At 39.2% G+C, this 22,188-nt stretch overlaps 1 protein-coding gene across 1 annotated transcript in view; it reads left to right on the plus strand.

Annotated features, from left to right (window-relative positions):
• MEI4 (meiotic double-stranded break formation protein 4) overlaps positions 1-22,188 on the plus strand; it is a 595,729-nt gene that overhangs the window by 80,418 nt on the left and 493,123 nt on the right. The window contains exon 5 of the mRNA XM_053712014.1: positions 19,083-19,434. Within this exon, the coding sequence (XP_053567989.1) occupies positions 19,083-19,434 (352 nt within the window). The remainder of the gene's footprint in view (positions 1-19,082; positions 19,435-22,188) is intronic.

Below are 22,188 nucleotides of genomic sequence, written 5' to 3' on the forward strand. Positions count from 1 at the left end.
TATGCAGAACCTGAGGACGGAGAGCTTCAGTCTGTGGGTGACGTCTCTGAATCGGGGAGACTTGATTCAGAGATTTCTAATTTTAAATTTAAGCTTGAGAACCTCCGTGTATTGCTTGGGGAGGTATTAGCTGCTCTGAATGACTGTGACACAATTGCAGTGCCAGAGAAATTGTGTAGGCTGGTTAAATACTATACAGTGCCGGTGAGTACTGATGTTTTTCCAATACCTAAAAGGCTTACAGAAATTATTAGAAAGGAGTGGGATAGGCCCGGTGTGCCCTTTTCCCCACCTCCTATATTTAGAAAAATGTTTCCAATAGATGCCACTACGCGGGACTTATGGCAGACTGTCCCTAAGGTGGAGGGAGCAGTTTCTATTTTAGCAAAGCGTACCACTATCCCGGTTGAGGACAGTTGTGCTTTTTCAGATCCAATGGATAAAAAATTAGAGGGTTACCTTAAGAAAATGTTTATTCAACAAGGTTTTATTTTACAGCCCCTTGCATGCATTGCGCCTGTCACTGCTGCGGCAGCATTCTGGTTTGAGGCCCTGGAAGAGGCCATCCATACAGATCCATTGACTGAAATTGTTGACAAGCTTAGAACTCTTAAGCTAGCTAACTCATTTGTTTCTGATGCCATTGTTCATTTGACTAAACTAACGGCTAAGAATTCCGGATTCGCCATCCAGGCGCGTAGGGTGCTATGGCTCAAATCCTGGTCAGCTGATGTGACTTCAAAGTCTAAATTACTCAACATTCCTTTCAAGGGGCAGACCTTATTCGGGCCTGGTTTGAATGAAATTATTGCTGACATTTCTGGAGGTAAGGGTCATACCCTTCCTCAGGACAGGGCCAAATCAAAGGCCAAACAGTCTAATTTTCGTGCCTTTCGAAATTTCAAGGCAGGTGCAGCATCAACTTCCTCTGCTTCAAAACAAGAGGGAAATTTTGCTCAATCCAAGCAGGCCTGGAAACCTACCCAGTCCTGGAACAATGGCAAGCAGGCCAGAAAGCCTGCTGCTGCCTCTAAGACAGCATGAAGGAGCGGCCCCCTATCCGACAACGGATCTAGTAGGGGGCAGACTCTCTCTCTTCGCCCAGGCGTGGGCAAGAGATGTTCAGGATCCCTGGGCGTTGGAGATCATATTTCAGGGATATCTTCTGGACTTCAAAGCTTCTCCTCCACAAGGGAGATTTCACCTTTCAAGATTATCTGCAAACCAGATAAAGAAAGAGGCATTCCTAAGCTGCGTACAAGATCTCCTTGTAATGGGAGTGATCCATCCAGTTCTGCAGACGGAACAAGGACAGGGGTTTTATTCAAATCTGTTTGTGGTTCCCAAAAAAGAGGGAACCTTCAGACCAATTTTGGATTTAAAGATCCTAAACAAATTCCTCAGAGTTCCGTCATTCAAGATGGAAACTATTCGAACCATTTTACCCATGATCCAAGAGGGTCAGTACATGACCACAGTGGACTTAAAGGATGCCTACCTTCACATTCCGATTCACAAGAATCATCATCAGTTCCTGAGGTTTGCCTTTCTAGACAGACATTACCAATTTGTAGCTCTTCCATTTGGGTTGGCTACAGCCCCAATAATTTTTACAAAGGTTCTGGGCTCACTTCTTGTGGTCCTAAGACCGTGAGGCATAGCGGTGGCTCCTTACCTGGACGACATCCTGATACAGGCGTCAAGCTTTCAAATTGCCAAATCTCATACAGAGATAGTTCTGGCATTCCTGAGGTCGCATGGGTGGAAAGTGAACGAAGAAAAGAGTTCTCTATCTCCTCTCACAAGGGTTTCCTTCCTAGGGAGTCTAATAGATTCTGTAGAAATGAAAATTTACCTGACGGAGTCCAGGTTATCAAAACTTCTAAATGCTTGCCGTGTTCTTCACTCCATTCCGCGCCCCACGGTGGCTCAGTGCATGGAAGTAATCGGCTTAATGGTAGCGGCGATGGACATAGTGCCATTCGCACGCCTGCATCTCAGACCGCTGCAATTATGCATGCTCAGTCAGTGGAATGGGGATTACACAGATTTGTCCCCTCTACTAAATCTGGATCAGGAAACCAGAGATTCTCTTCTCTGGTGGTTATCTCGGGCCCATCTGTCCAAGGGTATGACCTTTCGCAGACCAGATTGGACAATTGTAACAACAGATGCCAGCCTTCTAGGTTGGGGTGCAGTCTGGAACTCCCTGAAGGCTCAGGGTTCATGGACTCAGGAGGAGAAACTCCTCCCAATAAATATTCTGGAGTTAAGAGCAATATTCAATGCTCTTCTGGCTTGGCCTCAGCTAGCAACACTGAGGTTCATCAGATTTCAGTCGGACAACATCACGACTGTGGCTTACATCAATGATCAAGGGGGAACCAGGAGTTCCCTAGCGATGTCAGAAGTCTCCAAGATAATTCGCTGGGCAGAGACTCACTCTTGCCACCTGTCAGCGATCCATATCCCAGGTGTAGAGAACTGGGAGGCGGATTTTCTAAGTTGTCAGACTTTTCATCCGGGGGAATGGGAACTCCATCCGGAGGTGTTTGCTCAATTGGTTCTCCGTTGGGGCAAACCAGAATTGGATCTCATGGCGTCTCGCCAGAATGCCAAGCTTCCTTGTTACGGATCCAGGTCCAGGGACCCAGAAGCGGCACTGATAGATGCTCTAGCAGCGCCTTGGTTCTTCAACCTGGCTTATGTGTTTCCACCATTTCCTCTGCTCCCTCGTCTGATTGCCAAAATCAAACGGGAAAGAGCATCAGTGATATTGATAGCGCCTGCGTGGCCACGCAGGACCTGGTATGCAGACCTAGTGGACATGTCATCCTTTCCACCATGGACTCTGCCTCTGAGACAAGACCTTCTAATATAAGGTCCTTTCAATCATCCGAATCTACTTTCTCTGAGACTGACTGCATTGAGATTGAACGCTTGATCCTATCAAAGCGTGGCTTCTCCGAGTCAGTAATTGATACCTTAATACAGGCACGAAAGCCTGTCACCAGGAAAATTTGCCACAAGATATGGCATAAATATCTTCATTGGTGTGAATCCAAGAATTACTCATGGAGTAGGGTTAGGATTCCTAGGATATTGTCCTTCCTCCAAGAGGGTTTGGACAAAGGATTATCAGCTAGTTCTTTAAAGGGACAGATTTCTGCTCTGTCTATTCTTTTACACAAGCGTCTGGCAGAAGTTCCAGACGTTCAGGCATTTTGTCAGGCTTTAGTTAGAATTAAGCCTGTGTTTAAACCTGTTGCTCCTCCATGGAGCTTAAACTTGGTTCTTAAAGTCCTTCATTCTATTGATATCAAACTTCTTTCATGGAAAGTTTTTTTTTTTTTCTGATGGCTATTTCCTCGGCTCGAAGAGTCTCGGAGTTATCTGCCTTACATTGTGATTCTCCTTATCTGATCTTCATTCAGATAAAGTTGTTCTGCGTACAAAACCTGGGTTTTTACCTAAGGTGGTTTATAACAAGAATATCAATCAAGAGATTGTTGTTCCATCATTATGTCCTAATCCTTCTTCAAAGAAGGAACGTCTTTTGCATAATCTAGACGTAGTCCGTGCCTTGAAGTTTTACTTACAGGCTACTAAAGATTTTCGCCAAACATCTAACCTGTTTGTTGTTTACTCTGGACAGAGGAGAGGTCAGAAGGCCTTGGCAACCTCTCTTTCTTTTTGGCTTCGGAGTATAATCCGTTTAGCCTATGAGACTGCTGGACAGCAGCCTCCTGAAAGGATTACAGCTCATTCTACTAGAGCTGTGGCTTCCACCTGGGCCTTTAAAAATGAGTCCTCTGTTGAACAGATTTGCAAGGCTGCAACTTGGTCTTCGCTTCATACTTTTTCCAAATTTTACAAATTTGATACTTTTGCTTCTTCGGAGGCTGTTTTTGGGAGAAAGGTTCTACAGGCAGTGGTTCCTTCCGTTTAAGTTCCTGCCTTGTCCCTCCCATCATCCGTGTACTTTAGCTTTGGTATTGGTATCCCACAAGTAATGGATGATCCGTGGACTGGATACACTTAACAAGAGAAAACATAATTTATGCTTACCTGATAAATTTATTTCTCTTGTAGTGTATCCAGTCCACGGCCCGCCCTGTCCTTTTCAGGCAGGTCTAAATTTTAATTAAACTACAGTCACCACTGCACCCTATGGTTTCTCCTTTCTCGGCTTGTTTCGGTCGAATGACTGGATATGGCAGTGAGGGGAGGAGCTATATAGCAGCTCTGCTGTGGGTGATCCTCTTGCAACTTCCTGTTTGGAAGGAGAATATCCCACAAGTAATGGATGATCCGTGGACTGGATACACTACAAGAGAAATACATTTATCAGGTAAGGATAAATTATGTTTTTTACAATAAACTCATACAGATGTAACTAATGAAAACGTGTGGTTTAGAGAATGGAAAGGGAATTGTTTTCTCAGTCATGGCTTTAATATAAGTGCAGGAGTTGCAATTATTTGTTCAGAAAATATAGAACCAGATTCTGTAGTAGTTGAAGAAATCATTAAAAGAAGGCTTCTAAAGGTTGAAGCTATATTTGGAGGGGTTAAATTTTGTTTTATGATTGTTTATGCACCTTGTGTTGCTACAGAAAGAGTTACTTTTTTACAAACTTTAAGCAACACTTTAACTTGTATTCAGTTAGGACTGTGCTGCTGCTAGGGGGAGATTTTAATTGCACTGTAGATTTTAAAATTAACAGAAATCATTTGGAGCCTTCCCCAATGTCTGCTAAAGAACTGCTTTCTGTTTTAAATGTTAATGATTTAGTTGATGTTTGGAGAGTGTTTAACCAAAAAATTAGATAATACACTTTGGTCAGTCTAAGTGAAAATTGTATTTCTGCTGCTAGACTGGACAAATGTTATGTTTTTAAGCATACTTCAAATATTTATATTGATTGTCAGATTGTTTCTAATGTTTTTTTCTGATCATGCAATGGTTCTTTGTAATTTAGTTCTGCTATCAACTTTCACCGATTGTTCATATTGGCATTATAACTGTCAGCTTTTAAAGGATATGCAATTTTTAGAATGTTTTGCCTTTTTTTGGAAACAATGGTCAGAAAGAAAAAAAAATATTTTGCAACATTACGGTAATGGTGGGATATAGGAAAAGTACAAATAAAAGTTTTTTGTCAACAGTATAGTCAGCAAATGTCTGCAAGTGTAAATAATAGCATGCGAGTTTTGGAGCTGGAAATTTTGCAACTTCAAAAAGCCTTTGATAGCTCTTTTAATGTTGGGTTGTATGAAGATTTAAAGTAAAAAAAAAACAGTTGCTAGCTAACCTATGGGATAGTAGGGTTCAGGGTGCGCTAGTAAGATCTCGCTTTCAAGTTGCAACAGAGATGGATATGTCATCACAGTATTTCTTTGGACTTGAGAAGAAAAATGGCCAAAAGAAAGTGATACATTGTCTAAAGGGCTCAAATGATTTGGAGCTCACTGAGCAAAAGGAGATGAGAAACTTTGCTGTGAATTTCTATACAGGGCTGTTCAGGAGAAAAGTCTGTAATGGATCAGATTCTGCTACGCAGCAGCTCCACTGTTCTCTCCAAAAGATAATGGCCCCAATTTATCAAAGGTCTTGCGGACCTGATACGACACTGCGGATCAGGTCCACAAGACCTCGCTAAATGCGGAGAGCAATATGCTCTCCGCATTTAACATTGCACCAGCAGCTCACAAGAGCTGCTGGTGCAACGCCGCCCCCTGCTGACTCGCGGCCAATTGGCCGCCAGCAGGGGGGTGTCAATCAACCCGATCATATTCGATCGGGTTGATTTCCGGCGATTCCTGTCCGCCTGCTCAGAGCAGGCGGACAGGGTTATGAAGCAGCGGTCTTTAGACCGCTGCTTCATAAGTTGTGTTTCTGGCGAGTCTGAAGACTCGCCAGAAACACGGCCCTTCAAGCTCCGTACGGAGCTTGATAAATGGGCCTGCAAGTCTCAGGATGTGGAGGACCTTGAAAAACTTTTAACATTTGATGAACTGACTTCTGCTTTAAACAGTTTGCACAGTGGCAAGGCCCTTGGAATTGATGGGCTTCCTGTGAATTTTTATAAGCATTTCTGGACTATAATTGGTGAAGATGTTCACTTGGTCCTTTTCAGCAAAGCATATCAAGAAAATAAAACAGATTAGATAATAGAAGTAAATTAGAAAGTTGTTTAAAATGGCATGCTCTTTCTAAACCATGAAAGAAAAAATTGGTGTTTCATGTCTCGTTAAGGAATCCTTACAGGTCAGAGAGCTGCCCTTAAGTTGTCGTCATGCAGTGATAACTGTTGCCTAAAAAAAGGAGATTTGACTGACATAAGAAATTAGAGCAAAACAGGATAGGGGAAGATAAGGGACTAAGAGGGGAGTACTAGCACTCTAACTCCTATAGTTGTGATATGCTGTATCCAAACAGCTATAGTTGAATTTATAATAAAGGTATTTTAAAATGTATAAGCTTTATTAATACTCTTAAAATAAATAGAGTTAAATAATAGTGATAAAAACCACTAGCTCACACACCATTATCAAAAATATATATCAATAAAACCAATCACACAAAAACAATTACACAACACCTTAAAGACTGCACAATTCCACCAAGTGATACCCCCTGTATTCCTGGCCGATAACAGGATACTAATATATATATATATATATATATATATATATATATATATATATAATAACTTTTGGGTATATCTTTAAAGTGGCTAAACTTTGGGATCATGTTATGTTTATATATTGGTCTGGCAGATCAGGGAATTTTGGTATATATTAAATATATTTGATTCACCTTTTCTCACACACAACTAATATAGAAAATAAGGCATTCACCCACCATATATGGGTAGGCCATGAGCAATGCATGGTGTATACTACGTGAACATATGAGAAATAGCAACTAATTATACCCTATCTAAGATATGCACCCAGAATAGGGTGATACTCACAATATATTCCCACCAAGGTTCTAGAATCAATATGATACAGTTGGGATCGGATTCCTAGTATCTGGCAAGTGGAAAGTATGTAGGTCACCTTATATGTATGAGTTGTATTACAAATATGATTTCACAAATACTCAATAACATAATGTGATCATTAGGAATATGTGAATACTCAATACATATATATTTTATTCCATGTGTGCATGTCTTAATAAAGTACTATATGAAACATTTTCCTTCTTCTTTTTCTTTTAAAGTGCAGCCTTTTTAACCTTTAAATCCCAGCCTCAGTTACCTATTGTATGGTATGTAATATTGTATATAAGCAATCTTCAAAATACTAATCGGTGCTATACGACTCAATGAGACCATTGAGATGAAAGGTTCAAGTTGATGCAGCTGCATCTGGATCTTCTCTGAATAAACAATAAACATGTAACATGATATTATGTGTGCTTCGCACTAAGTGTTATAACGCCTCTGTTACCTATTATTTTGGTATGTAACGCTGTATATTAGTAATCTCTTTATTATCACCCAGTGTTAAACGATCTTAAGAAAATATGAAGATAAAGGGTTAAATTTGATGCAGCTGCATCCGGACCCAACAAACTACCACATGTAATAAGGTGTAATTATATGTTGACACTTAGAGGTCATGACAATCTAACTACAGTGAATGAGAATACTTGGGGGGACAACAGAGATTTAAGTAATACAGCGTAACTACCTTCACGAGACTTTAATTGGCTGGTTTGTTCTGTAAGAGGTAACATAAAGGTGTGATTATTTGGCAACATGGACTTGTTTATTTGTTACTAATGTCTCATTATAATCGCTTGGAAATCGAAACACTTTTGGGGTTATGACATTAATTTTGTAAACACATCGTTACAGACTCCTGGAAGTGGGTGTGTTCGTTTAGACGTATTACAAGCAGTCTTTGCACACTAACCAATCCGGGTTCTCATTACATTATTATTGAATGTGCATTACAACTACTTCATACAATAGGCTATTAGTGGGGGCGTGTGGAACCAGACACTTGTGATTGGCACTAGCGTGTGAGCATAAGGTTTAAAAAGAGGCTGCAGCAGACACTCGGCTTGTCATTTCTTATCAGATACACATTGAGAAAGGCCTGTATTACGGCCGAAACGCATTTGTGTGAGGTTCAAACAATCCACCTATTTTTTCTCACCATTAATGACTGCGGATACAATAGCAACCAGGGTTACCCCTGTCACCTGAAGCCGAAGTATCCTGTTATCGGCCAGGAATACAGGGGATATCACTTGGTGGAATTGTGCAGTCTTTAAGGTGTTATGTAATTGTTTTTGTGTGATTGGTTTTATTGATATATATTTTTGATAATGGTGTGTGAGCTAGTGGTTTTTATCACTATTATTTAACTCTATTTATTTTAAGAGTATTAATAAAGCTTATACATTTTAAAATACCTTTATTATAAATTCAACTATAGCTGTTTGGATACAGCATATCACAACTATAGGAGTTAGAGTGCTAGTACTCCCCTCTTAGTCCCTTATCTTCCCCTATCCTGTTTTGCTATATTATTTAAAGGTTTAGCACCAAGGTTTTACCCATACCTCTAATATATCCTATATCAACTTTTGACACTGTGCCATTATTTGCCCAATTTGTTCAATTCTTAAGAAATTAGAGACCAGTCTCTTTGTTGTGTACAGACTATAAACTTTTTTTCTAAAGCTTTGGCAACACGCTTGAGAGATGTTATAGGTTCTGTAGTGCACCCTGATCAAACCAACAGTATTCCTAATAGGTATATTCATGATAATATTTCTTTATTAAGGGATTCTATAGCAGTTTCCAAATTGTTTAATATTACTGTGGGTATAATTTCCCTAGATCAACAGAAGGCTTTTGACAGAGTTGAGCATAGAAACATAGAAACATAGATATTGACGGCAGAAAAGAGCCATAGGCCCAGCAAATCTGCCCGACCTTACCTAACAGTATAAACTTATCTAGTTCGTAGGATAGCCTTATGCTTGTCCCATGCATTTTTTTTTTTTATATAATTTATTTATAACCAGCAGTGAGTACAAGTTCCATAATAAAAGAGAAAAAAAGAAAAATATTTTGATATTGTACATATTACTTCAAGACCAAGAACAAAAAACCAACATAGCAGGCAAACATAAGGTATATAAAACAGGTCATATGCATAGTTAGTTGATCTGAAGCACAAATATTTACCATTTTGCTTACTACTCATTGTTGTTTTTTTTTTTAATTTTTTATATAAAAAAAAAAGAAGGAAAGAAAATAAAAAGAAGAAGAGGAGAAAAAAAAGAGGAAGAAGAAGGGAAGGAGAAAAAAAAAAAAAAAAGGGGGGGGGGTGGATGTCCCAAATCTCTCTACCTCCCACCGAATTACCAGATGCCGAGCAGAACTATCTCTGAGTTCTTAAATGGAAAGATCAAATAGTCAATTTCTCCCTCAGGGAAAATCTTAATAAATGGTGCCCATTTATCAAAAAAGTTCTGTATATCAGATTCCTTATCTATGTTTGTATTTCTTTGTTCCAATACACATTGTTTCTTTAAATTATTCCTAATTTCAGGGATAGTTGGTAATGATCTCGATTTCCATTTCTTGCAGATCAAGTATCTAGTGGCTAAAATAGAGAGATTTACTAATTTCTCATCAGGCTGATGCCTGTCCTCAGGTTTTAAACATAGTATAATCTGGTACAATGAAAAAGCTAATATTTCAATTTTTAATTTGTTTTTAAGCCATTATTCTAGCTTACTCCAAAAATTTCTTATCTTAGGGCATTTCCAAAACATGTGAATCAAGTCTGCAGCCGGGTAGGAGCATTTGGGGCATTTGTTAAATTCCTGATTTCGAACTCTGAGGCCTCTTTCTGGGGTGAAGTATGCCCTGTGCAAAAGTTTTAAATGTGCATCGCGCCAAGTGGTAGAGAGGGTGGTCCCTGCTACTTTGTTCACTGATAATTGAAGGGTTTTCATCTCGATATTATTGTGTGGGATTGAGGTGTTCCAAGTCAAGGCCAGACTCTCCATGATGGGAGTGCCTTTATTGGTGCTCAGAATATAATAGCCAGGGGCGATGGACATGGAGCCTATTTTGATTATTGTTAGCCAGTTTTCCAGTTTGCCAAGAGTCCAGTTCCAGCCAACCTTTTTGGTAAGATCAAGAACATAGTGCCTTATCTGATGAACCTCAGAGTTGCTAACTGAAGCCAAGCTAGAAGAGCATTGAATATTGCTCTTAACTCCAGAATATTTATTGGGAGGAGTTTCTCCTCCTGAGTCCATGATCCCTGAGCCTTCAGGGAATTCCAGACTGCGCCCCAACCTAGAAGGCTGGCGTCTGTTGTTACAATCGTCCAATCTGGCCTGCGAAAGGTCATAGAAACATAGAAACATAGATATTGACGGCAGATAAGAGCCATAGGCCCAGCAAGTCTGCCCGACCTTACCTAACAGTATAAACTTATCTAGTTCGTAGGATAGCCCTATGCTTGTCCCATGCATTTTTAAAGTCCCCCACAGTGTTTGTTGCTACTACCTCTTGAGGAAGTTTATTCCATAAATCAATCACTCTTTCTGTAAAGAAGTGCTTCCTCAAATTACTCCTGAATCTACTACCCTTTAGCTTGAGCTCATGACCCCTTGTTCTTGAATTTTCCATTTTATGTAAAATACCCACATCCTCAGTTTTACTAAACCCTTTAATGTACTTGAAAGTTGCTATCATATCACCTCTTTCCCTTCTCTCCTCTAAGCTATACATATTTAGGTCATTGAGCCTATCCTGGTAAGTTTTATTTTTTAGACCATGTACCATTTTGGTAGCCCTCCTTTGCACAGATTCAAGTTTGTTAATATCCTTCTGAAGATATGGCCTCCAGAACTGCACACAATACTCAAGATGAGGCCTAACTAATGATCTATAAAGTGGCATAAGAACCTTACTATTTCTGCTGCAAATACCTCTACCAATACATCCAAGCATTCTGCTAGCCTTACTCGCTGCATTACTACATTGTTTACTAAGTTTTAAATCATCTGAAATAATAATTCCCAAGTCCTGTTCCTCATCTGTAACAGTCAGTAAAGTGTCATTGAGTCTGTAATTAACATTTGGATTTTTCTTCCCTAAATGCATTATTTTACACTTTGCTGTGTTAAACTTTAGAGCATGATTACCTCTTCAGTACTTTGCATGCTTGTGGTTTTGGTCCTCAATTTATTTCTGCTATACAAGTTTTATATAACAATATCTTTAGTGTTTTTAAGATTAATGGTGAACTTAGTAGTCCTTTCCATGTTCAAACTTGTATTAGACAGGGATGTCCACTTTCTGGAATGCTGTATTCTCTTGCAATTGAGCCATTACTGATTAAATTAAGAGACCATCTAGTTGGTTTAGGTTTCCCTCATATACAGATTCCTATTTCTATAAAAGTATCTGCATATGCTGATGATGTATATTTTTTTGTGCGTAATAAACAAGATGTTAGTGTGCTCTGTAATTGGCAAAAAATATATGAAATCGCTTCAGGAGCAAAAATAAACTGGCCTAAACATAACACTCTCTTGCTTGGGAAAAGGAGTGAGGATTTTCCATCAAGTCTTCCTGAAAAATTAGAGTGGAACAGATCTGGTTTTAAGATTCTAGGATCTTTTTTACACTTTTTTACGCCTCCCAATTTGAATTGGGAGGGAGTTTTGGACAAGATAGAGGAGAGGTTGCAAAAATGAAAACAGCTGCTGTCACAGTTATCATATAGAGGGAAAGTTTTAGTTATTAATAACTTAATTGTCTCTATGATGTGGCATAGATTGATTGTTATGAATCCGTCCCCTCTACTTTTAGAAAATAATAAAAAAAAATGACTGTCATTTTTTGGGGGATTTAAATCATTGTCTTTAAGCAAAGTGTTTTGTTTTTGCCAGTAAGTAAAGAAGGTCAGGCTTTGATAGATTTTAAAAAGCAGAACAGCAGCTTTTAGGCTTCAGTTTTTGCAGAGACTATTGTTTTATGATGGTTATGCTCCTTGGAGATACCTTGGTTTTATGCTGCTTCATAGAGTAGGTGGTTTGGGGTATGATCAGCAGTTGTTTCTAATAGATTTGAGTCAAATAGAGGTAACCAATGCTACGCCTTTTTATGGCAGTGTTATAAATGCTTGGAAATTTTTTACATTTTTTTTTTTTTTAAATTCATTTTTATTATATATATTTCAACATGTATATACAATTACATAATTTTCGAAAAAAAAGAAGATAAGAGAAAAACCACCAACAAATAAATTTAAACAATTCCTCAGCCATCCTGACCTGTAGTGATCTAAATAATAATTACACTCTATTAAGTCTTATAACTTAGGATTTCCTGTTGAAATATTTTATTCACTTTTTCCATAATATCTTAATTCCAAGCGCCTAGTAATGATTAACAACAAAGGACAACACAAAACAGACCAACCAAAACAAGAAAAAAAAAAAAAAAAGGAAGAGGTTTTGCCTCAGACCCTCTTCCTCTCCCCCCCTCTCCCGACATCTCCAGACCTTAGCAATTACCATATCCCTAATAGAACCATCTCTGTATTCTGGAAGGGAAAAATAATGTAATCTATCTCTGTGGTAGGAAGGGATTTAATAAATGGTGCCCATTTATCAAAAAAATTTCTAATATCTATTTCGTTATTAATATTCGTGTCACGTTGCTCTATAATACATTGTTTTTTAAGAAAAAATTTTACTTCGACTACGGTGGGTATTTCTTTCGTCTTCCATTTTTTAAATATTAAATATTTGGCTGCTAAAATAGAGACTTTTATTATCTTTTTATTCATTTGTTGTTCTGCCAGATTGTCGCAACAGAATATAATGAGAATTTCCGAAAGTTCAAAAGGGGAAATCTTAAGGGAGGTTTTAATCCAGTATTCGAGTTTGCACCAGAATTGTCTAATCAGGGGACATTTAAACATCATGTGTATAATGTCTGCAGCAACCAGAAAACATTTAGGACATTTATAGAAATTGGGGTTCTGGAGTTTATGACCTTTTTCTGGTGTAAAATGAAATTTATGCAACAGTTTAAGATGTGTTTCTCTCCATGTTGTAGAGAGAGTTGCCTGTGCCACCATGTGAATAGATTTTTGAATAAATTTACAATTTATATACTCTTGTTCCAGGATTAGTCTCCAATTGTGAGCCACTTTCTCCAAAGTGTCATTCCCTTCTTTGGCTCCTAATAAATAGTAACAATATGAGATGGACATGCAACCTTGTTTAACTAATGTTAACCAATCCTCAATTTCGCCGAGTTCCCAGTTCCATTCCCCCTCTCTCATTAGCCCAGACACAAAATGCCTCACCTGCAAAAATGCAAAGAACTCCTTGTTAGAGAGATTGAAGCTGTTTTTAATTTCTTCAAATGTTTTGAAACACTTATTGTCCTCATCAACAAATTGTATTATCATTTTTAATCCTACTGATTGCCAGTTTTTAAAAACTGCAGAGTCAATACCAGCTTGAAATAAAGGGTTCCCTCTTAAGGGGAGATATTTAGAGACCTTACAATTAAAGGACAAGAGTCTCCCTATCCTCCACCAAGCCTTTAATGGATTCATAATCGCTTTAATTTTCTTAATTCTAGTAGGCATATCTTTAAACGCACAGTGAAGTAAAGCACAAGGAAGATATGGATCGCATATGTTCTCTTCTAATGCATTATTCAAAACATAATTATTACCTGAAATCCAGTCAGCAGCTATACGTGCCAGAAAAGCGAGGTTATAAAGCCGCAAATTAGGTAGTGCAAATCCTGTAAATAACTTGGGGTGTGTTAATTTATTCAGGGATATCCTAGGTTTTCTTTTCTGCCATATAAAGCCTCTGAGCCAGCTATTTAGGCTTCGGATGTCCCTGTCAAATAATATTAATGCTGTATTCTGTAATATATACATTAATTTTGGAAGTAGAACCATTTTGAACAGGGCTATCCGTCCTGATATAGAGAGGGATAAGTTTTCCCATAATCTGAGTTTGTCTTTAAATGCTGCTAGAATTGGGGGGATATTAAGATTGTAAAGGTCCTGTGGGTTCGTGGGTATTACTATACCCAAGTACTTAAATGAGTCTTTGACTGTTTTAAAAGGGCTATTCAGAAATGAGTCTTTATTCTTTCGAAGCCAATAAATCTCAGATTTGGAGACATTTGTTTTATATCCAGAAAATAAACCAAATTGGTTAATGATTTGTAAGAGCTTGGGTATATTAACCTGGGTGTTTGAGAATGTCATCTGCATATAATGCCAGTTTCATCTCCTGTCTGCCAATCATTATACCTTCCAGCTGTGATCTGATCCTTATGGCCAATGACTCGATGGCTAGGTTAAAAAGGAGGGGAGAGAGGGGGCATCCCTGCCTAGTTCCTCTGTTAAGCACAATTTGTGAAGAAACAATGTTATTGACAATTATGCTAGTAGATGGAAGGCTGTATAGATTTTGTATGAATTTAGGGAAATTGCCTTTGAACCCAAACTGATCCAACGAGGTAAAAAGATGATCATGTTGTATCGAATCAAACGCCTTTTCTGCATCAATGGCCACAATAGCTAGATCTGGGGTGTAAACCCCTTCCTCTCTCTCCCTCCTTTCAGCATTATAAAAATATTCCGAAACCAATAAAACTTCTCTTATTTTAGCTGAAGAATTTCGTGAATTTAAGAAGCCTGCTTGATCTTTATGTATAATATTAGATAAAATCCCCTGCAATCTTTTGGCCAAGATAGACATAAAAACCTTATAGTCTACATTTAATAAGGCAATCGGTCTATATGGCTCCCTATATGCTGGATCTTTTCCACCTTTAGGAATAAGAGTAGTGAAAGATGCTGAGAAGGCTTTCGGTACCACTTCTCCTTTAATATACATAGCATTGTATACCTGATTAAGTTGGGGGCAATCTCTGATGTCAAAATCTTATAAAACTCACTTGGTAAGCCATCCGGCCCTGCGGCCTTGTTTGTAGCTAGTTCAAGAATCGCTTTCTCTACTTCCTCAACCCTTATCGGGGCATTAAGAGTTTCCATTTCTTCTACAGAAAGTTTAGGGCAAATTATTTTGCTCCAAAAATCATCTGCTTGTATTGGGTCAGATTTTCTTAGTGAGTATATCTCTTGCTAATACCTAGCCATTTCTTCATGTATATCTGAGCTCTTTGTAAGAAGCTTCCCATCTACAAGAAGTTTTTCAATAAGTGGTGACTTTCTATCATTCCTAACCAAGTTTGCAAGTAATTTTCCAGATTTATTTCCGTATCTATACAGTTTAGATTGTAGTTTCAAATCAGACTGAGTTTCTCTATATAATGCAAATGTATCTTTCTCATTTTTTGCCCGGATATAGCTAGCCCAATTAGCTGGGTTTTTAGTCAGAAGTAAGCGATTATATGAATTGATCAAGGCATTATTTAATTATTTTTCTCTAGATCTTAGCTTTTTACTGATCATTGCACTATATGAGATAATTTCACCTCTAATGACTGCTTTAGTCGCTTCCCAGAGAATTAATGGGCGTTCCCAATATTCCCTGTTACATTGAATATATTCCTCGAATTTGATCCTCAAGTGACCTTTAAACTGTATGTCCGTTGCCAAGAAGGAGGGGAAATGAAACCGTACAGAGCCCGTCCGGGGAGCTGCAAATTGAAAGTTTAGAGAAATTGGTCCATGGTCCGAAAGAAAAATCGGTAATATCTTTGCATTTACTTTACCTGTGCATAACCTTTCATCAATCAGAAAAAGGTCAATTCTTGACATGGTCTTGTGTGCCTTAGATAGACAGGTATATTCCTGGACATCAGGATTCTGAATCCTCCATATGTCTCTGATATTTAAATTTTGTTTAATTTCCGTCAATAATTTAGATTCTAAATTATCTTTTTTATTCTTCTTATGATCCCTGTTATCCCTCAGTCTGTCAAGGGGGCAATGAGGGGCCATGTTAAAGTCTCCTCCAATGATTAAATATCCTTCCTTGAAGGAAAGGATTTTGGCCTGTAGTTGATTCCAGAATTCTTGATCTATAATGTTAGGTGCATATATATTACAAAGTGAGAAAATAAGCTTGTCAATTTTCATTTTTAACAGTAGATATCTCCCTTCTGGATCAGTCAAAACCTGTAGAATTTCTGCCTTTAACCTTTTCCCCATCAGTATGGCCACCCCCCTCTTCCTGCCAGTACCGGGTGAGGCATATACTTCCTTTACCCATCCCTTTTTAAGCTTCAAGATTTCCACCTGAGTTAAGTGGGTCTCCTGTAGGAGAACAATATCAGAATCAAGTCGCCTTGCATGGGTTGAGATTGCTTTTCTTTTGATGGGAGTAGAAATTCCCCCTACATTCCAGGAAATTAATTTCAGATTTGTGACTAAGCCACACATTTATCTAAGGAAGGGGAGAGAAAAAAGAGGGAGAGAGAGGAAAAAAAAAAAACAAACAAAAAAAAAACAAACACAAGGGGAAGGGAATTGAACAGGTAAATACTGTCCATTCAACCGAACTCTAACTTCTATCGTTATAAAAAAAAAAAAAACTCTTATTTTTCCTGCGTATTTAGTTGTTGCAATAGTTTTTCTGCTTCTTGTGGGTTATCGAAGAGGTAAGCCTCTCCTTTCACAAGGATTTTTAATTTAGAAGGATATATTATTAGGGCTTGAAAGCCTTGCTGAATAAATTTTGAACAGATTGGGGCCAAATTTCTTCTTTTAATGGATGTTTCAACTGAGTAATCTTGAAATAGAAGGATTTTTTTTTCTTTATAGAAAATTGGCTGATTTTTACGATAATGTTGGAGTAATGTGACCTTGTCTTGAAAATTAAGCAATTTCGCTATTATAGGCCTAGGTCTGTTATCTCCCTGTTTATTTGTTGTTTGTCTCCCCAGTCTGTGTATTCTCTCGACTACTATCAATGGATAGTTGGGAGGAATCTTAAGAAGCTGAATTAAAATCTCAGGAATAAATGTATTTAAATCTTCTAGCGGTCCCCCTTCAGGGACCCCTATAATGCGGATATTGTTGCGCCTAGCGCGATTTTCCAGGTCTTCCATTTTATTTTGCATTTTAGCTATAATTATATTATTAGCTTCAAGATTGGTCCCCTGTGCTGAGATAAGATCCTCCAGATCAGATACTCTCTGTTCGGCCTCCTCTAATCTGTTGGAAAATAATTTTATCTCATGTCTAAGTAGATTAATATCTTGCTTAATCTCAGATCTTAATACATCAAATTTTGGCGTTAGTGCCTCAGATATGCTAGCCACTAGGGCCTGAACATTAGTTAATTTGTTTGTGGGCAAAATGGGAACTGTAGGTACAGATATTTCTGAGGAAACTTCAGCAACGGCCTTTGTCCTCCTGTCTCTTGGTTTAGCTGCCATGACTGGTGAAGGAGTCCGGGAATGGGAGTGAAGGAATTTATCCATGTGCTAAAGAAAAAATTTGTGAGTGTACCACTACTAATTATTTATACCGTGTACTGGGATTTATAACTTTATCAGTGAGAAGAAGAAAATTAAGAACCAATGTCCCAGTAACCGGGTAGAAGAAAAAAACGTTGGCCCAGGGAAATCGTGTTTCAGTTCAGAGGAGACAAGAGAGAAGGAAAGAAAAAAAAAAAAAAAAGTGGGGGGGAGGGGGGAAGGAAAGTTAGGGATAGAGTGAAACCGAAATTTTTGCTTAAGGAAAAAAAATCCTTAAGAAAAGTGTAAAGGGGTCACTTGACCAGCCATGACATTTGTCTATAGAAGGATTAAGGAATTATAAAGGCAATGTCTAGAATATTTTAAAGTCAGCCAAGCATAGAGTTTGGCACAAGTTGTTGTAAAAAACTATAAGGTTACACTGATCAGACAGATGTGGGTTTACCCAACCACCCTAGGGTTAAAAGAACCCAAAGTTTTACTCTTCTTCACACCTATCTATCAGTTTTTAGAAAATTATACCTTTTAACTCGAAGTAGAGGCTAAAGCCTTTCAAGAGTTCAGGGTTTAATTGTATAGGTTTCCCTTTAATTCAAGGTTCACCTTTAAGACTTCTGATGTCTTTCACTTTAACAAATCAGTTCAGCAAAGCAAGGGTCATTAACCCTGAAATAAATTCTGTTCTGGAGAGACCTGAATAATATATTAAACCTTTCACTAACTTATTACCTTTACATACTTATATAAGTGTAGATCTTTAAGCAGACGATGGAAATACCACAGAACTATGAATTAACAGAAAAGAAGAGAACCCTTTCATGCAGGGTTTTTAAGGCAAACAACAATAAGAATTAGATACACTGAGGCTTTTAACTACTGCAGATAGATAAACCCTCTAGACAAAAAAACACTCTTATATTTTACAGACCCTGCTCTTAAGAGCCCAATTCTATTTATAGAGCTATCTATTTGTACTTTGTGTAAATAGGCCTTTAAATAGAGAGTATTCTAATTTGCAAAAAACTTTTCTATAGCACCGATTATAATAACCCCCCTGTTTCTTGTTAAACAATCTAGCGTATATTCCATATATAACTAGCTTAGCTTCCTTACTTTGCCTCTGCTTATTATTTTTGATGAAGTGTTAAAATTCACTTATATAATAGTAAATAAATTTTGTGTCAAAATTCAGCTCAGCGAACAAAACAAAAAAAAAAAGAAAAAGAGGCACAATGCAGTGTATACTTAAGGAGAAACAAATTTTGTGCTTGTGCTAGCTACAATTATGTCCATTCTTAATTAGTGAGTGCCACTTTGTATCTTTTTTTCTCCACTCTCTGCTTTTCCCAAGGTTGTCAAATTAAGAGTTGGAGATACTAGTAAGAATTTCAAACAGTAATTTAGTCCTTCTCCCCCTAGGTCTTTCCAAGGTATTTAAATACGTGTTAAGTTAGCCAGGTGCCAGCAATTCTCCTACAGAGTAGATACGAGGGAATGTGTTCTTTAAGTGATTTTAGAGGCCCACTTCCAGGAAAGTTTCCAAGCCAGTTAACCCCAGTCCTTTAACTCTGTATTTCTTTACTATGTGTCCCTTTAGAAAGTTAATGATGTGCCAATAAAGAAATTTATATACAGAGCCGTGCTCTGCAACTTGACTTACCCCCTCCTGTGTCGTCTGTCTGCCCGCCGTATTCTTCTCCGACGTCCAGGATCTGGTGAAGCAGTTCACTCCCTGAGGTGGCCACCTAAACTTCCTCCTGCCTCCCAATCCAGTAAAAGACTCAGGCTTCGTCTCCCCTCACGCAGCACCGGTGGGAGGGGAGAGAAAGAAGCAGTATGCAGGAGCGTGAAAAGCAAAATCACACCGCCGGCTCCAAAGCAGAGTAAATCCCGTCTACCTCCCACGCAGCACCGGTGGGGGAGGGATGAGGCGGGCACTCGTCGGCCGGGTAAATCTGACAGAAGAAAAAAGTCCTGGGAGACTCACCTTACAGGGTTGAAGAGATACTGTTATTCTTTAGGCTTAAAATTAGCCGCTCTGAGGCGGCGGGCAGCGACAACAAGGAGATAGGGGATACTTGGTTTGGCAATCAGGCACTTGCTAGAAGACAGAGGCAAATGTCTGGGGAAGTGAGATGACTTGAGGCAGGGAAACCACTTATTAGCACCGCACCTGTATACTCAGGTAAAGTATTTTAGGCCACAAGAAGTGAGTTCGGGTATCGATGTTTTGGCATATGCCAGAGGGATGGCAGTCCCCTGGACAGGGTTCCAGCTTGGTCTTCACTAGTTGCCCTGAAAGAAGCAGCCTCAAGACTTGAGGCAGGGCGCGAAAGTTTCACCGCCAGGAGCTGTTGGGCTGGAGCAGTGAGCTCAGGTTAGCTTGCCTTGCTCCTCCTCCACCGGAACCTCTAGAGCATGCAAATTTTCGGAAATTTTTTACATTTTAACAGAATAAGGAATCTATAAGTTTTCCTTGGATTTTGGAGGAGCCTTTGTTTTATAATCCATCTTTTAACATTGAACATTTTAGTTCTAAGAGTTTGGTTTCCATTTTTGTAAAAGCTGGAGTTACTAAAGTTAAACAATTAATAGACTTGTTTTAAATTGGTTTCAGCTTCTGATTGGGCAAGGAAAGTACAAATCCAGTTAGGTTTGTTTCTCAGCTGGTGGAAATGGTAAAGTATGTGCTTCCTAAAAGCACTTTATATGCATTAGAAAGTAGTTTTGTTGAAAACAGTTTGGCTGATGTTTTTTTTTTTTCAATACCATCTTTACAAGATACTCCTGCTGTTCATTATAATATTATAACATTGATTTTCCATCTAAAGGAGAGGAGAGTCCACAACTTCATTTATTACTGTTTGGAATTATGAACCTGGCCACCAGGAGGAGGCAAAGACACTCCAGCCAAAGGCTTAAATACCTCCCCCACTTCCCTCATCCCCCAGTTATTCTTTGCCTTTCGTCACAGGAGGACGGCAGAGAAGTGCCGAAGATCAGAGCAGTCTCTTATGGAGGGTAGTACTCTTTGCATTTGGACTGGAGTTTTAAGTAGTCCTGTCAGCCTTTTAGTGAGAGCCTGGGCAGAATTTAGAGTCCGGAGATGCAGGGAGAGTCTTTCTGCGAAACCATCCCGACTCATATTAACAGCTCCACAAGCAATCAGTGTTGACTAGTTTTGCTGCCTGCTTTTTACACTCAAGTCCATGTCAGGACCAAGGCTACTAACCTGTCACACTTGAAGGGCTGTGTTCCTGTTCCACGGTGTAAATTCTGGTAAGATTGTTTCATTTTTTATTACATAATGATAACACAAGGGTTAATATTCCTGGAAAGGGGATTATTGAACAGGGGGGGTTTATACATGATATTGTTTGTGTCATTGCTGCGTTATGTGCGAGATGAGGCTCTGGCAATGTGTGGAACTTTCAGGTGACTTAAGGGAGTATTGTGCGGCCCTTTTTTGGCGTGTTTTTCTCCTTAGGCCAGGGCGGTCCTGCCAGGCATTCCATGTGACCGGTGTGGCTATCTCTCTTCCTCTGTTGATCAGCGGTGCAGGAAACAAAACGGTTTCTGTAGTGCGGGTCATAGGAGGTGGTGAGTGCGCCGGCCATTGGAGGTTATAAAGGTGCCTATTTATTAAGTTAATCTAGTCCGTAATAACAGCACAAGCTATGGAGGACTCTGACGCGTTAGTGGGCTCTCCCTCTTTAACATTCCTGTGTTTATTGTGATGAGGTTCTTGTAGAACAGCCTGCTCAACTATGTTCCACATGCCGTAGTAAAGTTATGACATCTAAATGCAAACGAATGTCTAGTACTTCTGAACCATCCACCTCTGAGGGTTCCCCGTCCCGTGAGGAGCATTCCCTGCATTCATCTCCAATTGCACATGCAGCGCCCCAGGGTCCAACCATTACTCCTGCGGGATAGATTTGTTGGCTTTCAGATTTTGCGGATCAACTGCAAACGGCGGTATTGAAAGTGATCCATGCCTTACCACATTCTGCTAAACGCAAGCGTAGGGCGTATCATGGCGGCCCGGCCCAGGGGTTGTCTATGCTTATGGAAATATCAGAGGCTTTATACGATGAGGAGGCCCACTCCGACTCTTCGGAGTAGGCCCCTTGACTTTAGGTTGAGGATAGAGAATTTGCGCTTTTTGCTGAAGCAAGTGCTTGCTACTCTGGGGGTTCCGGAATCGCAGCTTCTAGAGGAACCTGCGATTCCTAAGCTTGATAAGGTATATGAGGACAGGGTGGTGCCTCAGGCCTTCCCGATTCCTGTTAAGATAGCTAATATTATTAAGAATGAATGGGAACGATTAGGTTCTTCCTTTTCCCCTTCTTCCTTTAAGAAACTGTTCCCCGTTCCGGACTCTCAGCTTGAGCTGTGGGGGACTGTCCCTAAGGTGGATGGTGCTATCTCCACGCTCGAGAAGCGGACAACTATTCCCCTTGAGGATAGTTCATCGTTTAAAGAGCCCATGAATAAAAAGTTGGAAAACATGTTAAGGAAGATGTTTCAACACACAGGGTTTGTTTTTCAGCCGGCAGCGGCCGTAGCTGTGGTTGCCGGAGCTGCAACATATTGGTGTGAATCCCTGTGTGAAAGGGTTGAGGGGGAGACTTCCATTGACGAGATACAGGAGAAGATTAAGGTGCTGAAGGTCGCCGATTCTTTTATCTGTGATGCCAATA

This window comes from Bombina bombina, chromosome 4 (genome assembly GCF_027579735.1).
Source record: "Bombina bombina isolate aBomBom1 chromosome 4, aBomBom1.pri, whole genome shotgun sequence".
NCBI lineage: Eukaryota > Metazoa > Chordata > Amphibia > Anura > Bombinatoridae > Bombina > Bombina bombina.